The sequence below is a fragment of the Fukomys damarensis genome, unplaced genomic scaffold, assembly GCF_012274545.1.
Source record: "Fukomys damarensis isolate Sample0158 unplaced genomic scaffold, DMR_v1.0_HiC HiC_scaffold_9, whole genome shotgun sequence".
Classification (NCBI taxonomy): domain Eukaryota; kingdom Metazoa; phylum Chordata; class Mammalia; order Rodentia; family Bathyergidae; genus Fukomys; species Fukomys damarensis.
Genome location: NW_022900921.1, coordinates 15,748,544 through 15,757,544, shown reverse-complemented (window position 1 = coordinate 15,757,544; position 9,001 = coordinate 15,748,544). Strand labels below are relative to the sequence as shown.

Sequence of the window (9,001 nt, the reverse complement as noted above, 5' to 3'; positions counted from 1 at the left end):
TCAACGCTTCCGGTTTCCGCCGCTAGCGCCAGGACGCTCATTGGCTACGCTTCGACGACGCCCTAGACTGGGGGCGGGCGCCCTCTCGACGCTTAGCCCACGCGCCAGATCTTAAAGCGCTACACACAACAAAAGCCCTCAAAGCAAGCAAAGACTGCAGCTGTGATTGGGAGCGTGTTTTTTTTGTTTTGTTTTGTTTTTTTGCTTTTTAACTAGGGAAAGACTGAATTGAATAACCTATAGCTTCAAGTTTGCAGATTGTGCCCAGTGCGTAAAAAGCACTGAGCATGTAATATATAAAGTAGAATAAAACACTTTTGAAGTGATGGATGGTAAGAGGGAAAGGAAAAGGAAAACAGATGGTCATCTAGAGAATTTAGGTGTGGGTTTTGAAAGATTTAGAGACAAAGAATAAAAATAGAAGTGCTGCCATCTGAGTCATCAACACATCAGGAACTATTTGTTTTTCTGGGATCCTAAAAACTGTAATTGTGCCGGGTATTTAGCTCACTGGTTTCGCCACCTTCCCTGCAAGCGCAGGGACCCGAGTTCAGTCCCTGATACCAAAAGAACGATCAAGCTAAAAACAGTAGTTGGGAAATTCTAATGTGAAACTATTTTCAACTAATTTAAAAAAGCGTAGGGAGATTAAGGTGAATTGTCTGGGTATCTATTGAAAATGCAGATTCTCAGACTTTCACCGCAGGAGAAACTGTGGTGGTAGGAGAGCCCGAAACTATTTTTTGGTGAATTTAATAGGCGTCAAAACCACCCGAAGAGAATAGAATCCCTGATTCAGGGTCGCGGCCCAAACCTCGGGAAGCGAAGCAAACCCCACCCAGAAGCGCAGGGAGAGCTCGAGGCTGGGCGCTGAAGTAAATCAACAACCGAAGGTGACGGTGCTGTCTACCGCTTACTGAATTCACTACAGTTCAAAAGTTTAAGAGGCGTCCCCGCCAGCCAAGCTGGAGAAGTAAAAAAAGAGAAAAACATAATAATAATAATAATAATAAACCCCTGCACAAACCGTGTAGGATTCGCCCACTTTTCACCCAGCAGACCGAGTGCTCCCCTCCAGACATTTCATAATAGATTCAGAAGTTGGCCGCAAACGCGACCTCGGCGTGGAATTTCCGAAGGCCTGTTTCCATAATCCTTGGTGGTTTATTTTGATGGTAAAGACGAAGAAATCTTTTAAAAAGGTCTTCCATTGTCAAAGACTCCGGACTTTCCCTGTTCCCCAACCCCCCAACGAGCCTATTTCCTTATTCAGGTAAACATAAAGGTTTCTTCACTACAGGAACAGAAGGCCGCCTGGGGTCTTCATTTTTTATGATTAAAAAAAAGTCCTGACTGTTACAGTTCATAAAATTTAGCATTCCTCGGGGGAGTCCAGAGGAGACAGGCGGAGCACAAAACCAGCCTGAAGTGGAGACAACAGAGTAAAACGGAGGAGCAGGGAGCAGATCCCAAACTCCTCACCCTCCTCACTTAAAATGCAGGAATTAAAAATCGCTTTCAAGAGGAAGATTCAAGGATTTAAGCAACTAGCATTTTGATTCTCAAAGCAGCATTAAAAGAGGAACAAAAGCTAGCTTGCCTACCATTTAAGAATTTGATTTGATACTTGTAGGTAAAAAGTTCTCCAGCATATGCTTGAGTACAGTTTTAATCATTTTCTTTAATGAGGATAAAAGCCCATATTAATTAAACGCCATCCTTTCCGCAGATGTTAGCAACTTCACCTGGTAGCCAAGGGAGCAGCCTGGAACCAAAAGTTAGGTTAGCACATTCGATCCACATAAAGACAAGAGCTGGAACATACGACTATCGATAAAAATCCCAACATGCAGAGACCCTTCACACACAACATTGCGTTTAATGTGGTAAATGAAACTGCTGTTGTGTTGCATTTTAGTCGACTCCCGGGTCAGTAACTCAAGTTGGTTTATTCTTCGGGACCCTAAGATTTAAATCAATGAACGCCGCCCGTTTCTAGTATTTTCTTTACACATCCATTCTGCTTTTTTACCAGGCGCCTGCCGGAATGCTTTCAAAGCAATTCTTACTCCAGAATGCTTCTTTTCTTGAATCAGTAGCTCTTACCTGTTCCATGTCCTCTGGCATTTCAGGCATGACTAGAATTATTTCGGGAAAACAGAATCGATGAGTCCCAAAGTCTGCCTCCTCTGGCCGGGTCTTTGTCTGCTCCGCCTGCACTGAGCTCAGACACTGCAAAACGTGAGGCACCGCTCCGCTTGACCTTTGAAATTTGCATTTCGATTCCAATCCCGGAATCTCTTTACACTTTTCCACAGTGCAGTAAGCTGGCAGCTGATTCCCTGCGGTAGTTTCGAAAATACCCAATGAAAAGTTTCATGTTTAATTTCCAATCAAGCGAGGAGTCTTACAAAACCATATAGTAGAATCAACTATTCATTAAAAAGAAAAGCTACAACTTCCTGTCAAGAATTAATTGAATTCCTCTTGCAGAAAGAATGAGCCAACAATTGGAAAACATACAATCCATGCGACTGTTTCCTGTTCTGAATATTTTACACAATCACATCTTATTATAAAATATATGTACTAAAATTGTCCTATCCCTTCCCCCACCCAGTGCTTTCAAATTCACTCGGCTTGAAATTGAAATCCAGCTATTCCAGAGGTCTGAGGCAGAAGAACCTTAAATGGAAAAGCAGCCTGGGCGATTTGGTGAGACCCACTCTCAAAATTAAAAACGCTGGGGACTGACAACTCAGTGATCTCTAAATTCAAGCCCCAGTACAGGAAAAAAAAAAAATCATCACCATCATCATGGGTAGAAAAGTTCAAAGATCTTTTCCTTTAACACACTGTTCAGCCCTCTGACTGAAAAACTGGTAGGTGGCGTGGTCGTTAAGTGTAGCTGGGCATTAAGGACTTCTAGGTGCATCAGGGACCCTGCAGAACAAAATCACTCTATGTCAAATATACTTACCCATTTTTAACAACTTGAATGATGATGAATGTGCTCTACTAAGCGTTTAATTATTGGTCTAGGTTATGGCTCTGTACCAATTTAAAAACACAACATAAGTTGCCATTCAAATTGAGCTTTAAAAAATCTTGTGATTAGTATTCTACCCACTTAGAATATACAGCACTTGGCAACCTCTCTGAGGCATTGAGAGCATCTATAAATTAGAAAGAACATTTTTTGGTGCTTGCATTTGAAAACATGTCTTTAAAATTAGCATTGTCAAGATGTAGAAGATAAAATATTAAGCAAGCACAGGAAAAAAATATATGGGAATACTTTGTTCATGACCTAAAAGTAAATATTTATTAGATATAACAGAGAAATCAAAATTACAACTTCTAAAAATTAATTAAATTTCATCAAAATGAAAAATTTTATTTTGATACCAGGGATCAAACTCTGGACCTTGTGCTTGCAAGGCAGGCAGCAGAACCACTGAGCTAAATCCCTGGCCCAAAATGAATAATTTTATAATAAAATGTGATAGGGCAAAGTAACTCAATGTGTTAGATGTACTGGATTCTTGTCCCCTGAATATCAAAGAATAAATATTAAAGGACAAAGGAGGTAAGAATAGGAAAGGTTTACTAAAGGAAAGCTCATGAGAAGCTGGGCGTGGTGGCGCATGCCTGTAATCACAGCACTCGAAGGCTGAGGCTAGAGGGATTACTGTGAGTTCGAGACCAACCTGGGCTACATAGTGAGTTCCAGGTTATTCCCAACTACATAGTGAGACCCTGTCTCAAAAAAACAAAAACAAAACAAAAACAGACGAACAAAAAAGAAACCTCATGAGAGAGAGAAGGGTCAGACTATTTCTCCAAGATGTTTTTTTTTTTTTTTTTTTTTTTTTTTTGAGATGGAGTCTCACTATGTAGTCCAGGCTGGCTTCCAACTTGCAGCAATCCTCCTGCCTCAGCCTCTTAGACTCCAAGAATATTTTATGCAGGAAAATCACAACATGGGTACAGTGTGGGTCATAGTGCAATCCGTCGATAGGATTGTAAGTATGGTTGCTTAGCTATATTAATCCAATAGGGGAATGAGAAACATGGCAAGGGTTTTTATTGCTAGTGTCATTAACTTTAGCTGACCTATGCACTTCTAAAATAGAAAGAAAAAGGCATTTTGGGGAAGGAATGAGTCCGTATGTTCTGGTCACCCATTAACGTGCCCGATGACTGTCTGGGCGCGCCAGAACCAGGGGTGCTGATTACAGTACAACCTCAAGTTGCTGTTTATCTCTACGATAGGCTGGCAGGACTGGCTGCTGCTTCTCCATCTTGAGGCCTGGCTCTCTTCAGATTTGCCTCCAGCAACAATTTTGATGAGTTCTTATCTTCTGTATTGACTCACTCAAAGGCCCAATCCCTGTCTGCCTGCCGATTAATTTCTATCTAACTTAGCTATGTATAATAAATGGACATGAATTTGGAAAAGAATAAGCAAACCACAGACTGGGAAAAACAATTCCAATACATAAATCTGAAAACAACTTGTATGCTGAATATTTAAAGAACTTCAACTCAATAATTTAAAAAAACAATTTTTAAAGGGGACAAAAATTTTTTGTTTTTGTTTTTGTTTTTTGTTTTGTTTTGAGACAGTGTCTCACTATGTCGTTGAGACTGACATGGAAGTCCTTATGTAGCCCAGGCTGGTCTCGAACTCACAGCGATCCTCCTGCCTCAGCCTCCAGAGTGCTGGGTTCACAGGCATGCACCACCATGCCTGGCAAAAAAAAATTTTTTGAGACAGGATCCTTACTATGCAATTCAGGCTGACCTTGAACTCACAGCAATCCAAATTCCTTAGCCTCCTGAGTGCTGGGATTACAGGTTGGCACCACACCTGGCTTCGACAACATTTTTTTTTTTTTTTTTTTTTTTTTGGTACTGGGGATGGAACTCAGGCCCTTGTGCTTGGGAGGCAGACAGAAGAGGATCCACTGAGCTAAATCCCTGGTCCTGGACAACATTTTTAAAAAGACAGTTCACAAAGGAAAATATAAAAATGGTCAATGTCTTAGTTACTTTTCCTGTTGCTGAGACAAAATACCCAGCCCTCAAAGTTAGAGGAGGAAAAGTTTATTTGGCTCACAATTTGTAAAGGTTTTACTCCCTCATTGGCTGCCACAGAGGCAAGGTAGCATGGCAGAGGGCCAACACACAGGAGAAATACTCCATGGCAGGGTGAGCAAAAGGCAGCAATCAGGGAAGCAGTGAAGAGGCGGCAGCAGCAGCAAACAGCAGCAGCAAAGCCTCCCTTTATGTGCCATCCAGGCTACATCACGTGTAGGATGTGCCTTCCCGTTATCCACACCCAGAACATACTACCCCAGTTAGTAGACTTAGTCCGGATATTAGACCATTAATCCAGCATCACACACCCTAGATCCAGTTACCTCCGAAAAAGCCCACCTATGACAACATGAGGCTTTGGGGAGACATCTTGATACAAAACATGTCTGTAAGCACATAAAAAAAGAGGCTCAACATCAGGGAGATGCAAATTAAATTAGAAATGTAATGAGATATCAATTTCATATCTAACAGAATGACCAAAAAATAAAACAGACTGATAATATTAAATGCTAGTAGAAAGGAGGAAATATTTTACCTCTACCCTGTAGAGCTTCTCAGCTGGATTTAAGCATTAAATTAACATAAGACAGAAAGAGAGCTTATAAATTTATTTAATGGACAGGTGCCTTAATAAGGACTTAAAGACCCAAAGACAAAGTTCAGCTTTCATACCCTGGATTAGACAAGAATAATAAATTGTGGAAAAGAAATTAATTATGAGCTGAGGGTAAGATATGAGTCATTTTTATAAGGTTTACATAGAATTGTTTTGGCTTTAACTTCCCATCCATGATAATAAGATTACTTTGATAAGATTACCATACTATAGTTACTTTGATTCTAATATAGAGAGCATCTATTGCATAGGAATTTAAACTCCACCTTTTAAAAAACCCGAAAGAAAGTCAAAACGATCTTTCATCTTCTGTTTTGTAAATTCTGTTAATTCAAAATTGTCAATAGGCCGGGGTGGCATATTCTTAATTCCTTCGCTAATAAGCAATTTGAACAACTAGAATTTCATTCATAGCCCGAGAATAAAAAAAGAAGATGCCACTTTTAAAAACTGTTTACAGTTTTTAAATAAGGTTAAACATGCTCTGCCCCATGACCCACTAATTCCACTTACAGGTGCATAGCAAAGAGAAATGAAAGCATAGATCCATAAAGACTTATACACGAATATTCATAGTAGCTAAATTTGAAATAACCTAAAACTGGAAATAAATATCTATCATCTAATACAAGGCTAAAAAACGTGTGCTCCTTTTTTTTGTCTTATCTTTAAGGATTGATTCTCAGTTCGCTTATATTAAAATACTTGATGGGTTTAAAAGTGGTACTAGTCAAGCGTAGTGACATGTACCCACTGTATAATCCCAGCACTGTGGGAGAGGTTCCTTTTGACCCAGAAGTACATCTTCTTGGTATCTTCCTAAAAGAACTAAAAACGTTATACCATGGTGATATATGCACACCCATGTGTACAGCAGCAGTTTGTAATAGTTAAATGTTGAAAACAGCCCAAACGCCCATCCACTGATGAGTGGTTGAAGATGTGTGGATTTTTTCATACAGTGGAGTACTACTCTCCCATAAAGAAGGGTGGGTTTCAGACATTTATAGCTAAATGGATGGGTCTTTTACTGTTAAGTGAAATAAATCTGACACATATGTTTAAATACTGCATTGTTTCTCTGGTGTGAGAAACTGTGGAAATAAGGACCGAGATGTATAATGGTTGTTGGGTAATGGGAAAAAAGTGTTCATATGGGAAGGGGAACAAGCAGGGAGTGCGGGACAAAGGAAAGGAGCAAAAGAAAAAATTTAAAATAGAAGGAAAAAAATGGAAACAAAGCTTTAGTACATAGGAAAGGGAGGACGCTTGCAAACACAAGGTCCTGATTTCGATCCCCAGTACAAAAGAAAAAAAAAAGTACAGACACACAAGTTTAAATATTGCATCATTTCTCTTATGTGACAAACCCAAAATATAAATTAAGAGCCAAATAAAAGACAACAGGAGAAAAGAAAGAAGAGATGGAAGAGGGAGAGAGGGAAAATGTAGCCTGGATGAAAGGGAGAAGGGGATGTAAAAAGAATTGTGGTATTGTGTACCATGTATCAACTCCTCATTTAGAATGTAATCTTTACGTACGACAGACCTGTACTAAAAAGTTTTTAAAAGATTAAATAGAAGTTGCCTTATGGGTTCATCTCCTTTAAAAAGTGATGAGAACACAGCCTATACGTGGGAAAAATCATCTAACAAAGTTGATTTTATGGTATTATTTAACTTTAGTCATATGTAGCAATTTTACCATTGTACAAACATCATCAAGTTATTTACACCAACTTGAGCTACAGGAAAATCACTTAGCTGGGCTTCTTGTATGAAGCTGCATCAGCATAACATAGCATGTTCTGGGTTTTTTTTTTGTTTTTTTGTTTTGGTTTGAGATGGGGTCTTGCTAAATTACTCAAGCTGACCCTTTTTACACCTCTCCTCGGGCACTTATTCTTCCCTATCAAGAAACCCTTTGGGAGCTTAGCTGTGCCCTTTCCCCCTCACATTATTAGAATTGGTAATTGTCAACACAGAGATAAGCTCAGAGGAACTACTCAGGACACTTCTGACCATGACATGGTCTGCAGCTCCTGTCCGTATAATCTAGCCCTCATTAATCAAGAACCCAAGCTAATTGAATATAATTCCTCTAATCATCATCGTAGAGCACTTAATATCTCTTTGCCTGCTAATGCCACTTGTATTACAAATAATAATATTTCCGAACTGCTTATTACACACATTACAATACTCAGACAACAAGCCAAAGCCTGGCTCCCCACCAATTTCATTCAAGAATGCATGAGAAATTCTATTCCTGAACCAATTACCTCAGTATTTGAACAGATCAGATACGAACACAGTCTGGCATTCTAATTGCAACTATTATTGTGGTGATAGCCACCACAACATTGACTGCAGTAGTCAACTTGACTCATTCTATCAAAACTGTTCCAACTATGAATGGCTATTTTCAAAATGTTACCTCAGAATTATTAACTTATACTAATACCGACAGACATTTTACAAAGACTTGACACCCTTAAGGCTGCAGTCAGTTGCTTGGTGAACACCAACAAGCTCAATGGACGCGTAGTTGTTTTAGTTGTAAATCTGGGTATCACTCAATTGTGTTACTCTTATTCCTTTTAATCATTCTAAATCTTGGGAAGAGGTTCGACACTTTCTCCATGGTGCTTTTCTGTAGGGAGCTGTAGGAGGTGACTGAGCTGCAGGTCTTCAGCTGCCACCTAAGTATTGTGCAAAGCTGCCTCTGGGGACGTGAAGTGCCGAAGGCGCTTCTTGTACACAGCTCTGACCTTCAGCTCAGGCGATAAGAGGAACAGTATAAAGTACTCAGTGATTCAGATAACGAACTGCAGCAGAACTACTCTTGAAAATATTCTGCTTTCCATGTTCTCAGCAGAATACAATGAACTTGTTCTTGCTGAAACTTCCCCAAACACTCGTGCCTGAGACTATAAAAGAAACATGCTGAACAGGCACTGGGTCAAGGTTTCTCCGTCAGAGGGCTGCATCCCACCTCGTCCCAGCTTTTCTGTGTGTGTGTGTGTCTTTTCTTTACCCACCCCCCAGGTCTTGGTTGCATCTGCGATGGTCATAACACCTTTCCTACAAATTTGGACAGTGACATTACTAATCTCCAAGGCTGACCTCAGGCCAAACTTTGTAAACTTCAAATGGAGGCTTGTAACACTACTTTGGATCATCTCAATGATATTGCCTACTGGCTAAATCCCAAGCACTGGTTCTCTGTTCTTAACCTTCACATTTGAGTTTTTTTTTTTTTTTTTTTTTTTTTTTTTC

At 39.8% G+C, this 9,001-nt stretch overlaps 1 protein-coding gene across 1 annotated transcript in view; it reads right to left on the bottom strand.

The window, feature by feature from the left end:
* Mat2b (methionine adenosyltransferase 2B) overlaps positions 1-2,303 on the bottom strand; it is a 14,295-nt gene extending 11,992 nt beyond the window's left edge. Inside the window, exon 1 of the mRNA XM_010622237.3 lies at positions 2,107-2,303. Coding sequence (XP_010620539.1) covers positions 2,107-2,136 — 30 coding nt within the window. The 5' untranslated portion in view covers positions 2,137-2,303. The remainder of the gene's footprint in view (positions 1-2,106) is intronic.
* Between the last annotated feature and the right edge of the window lie 6,698 nt (positions 2,304-9,001).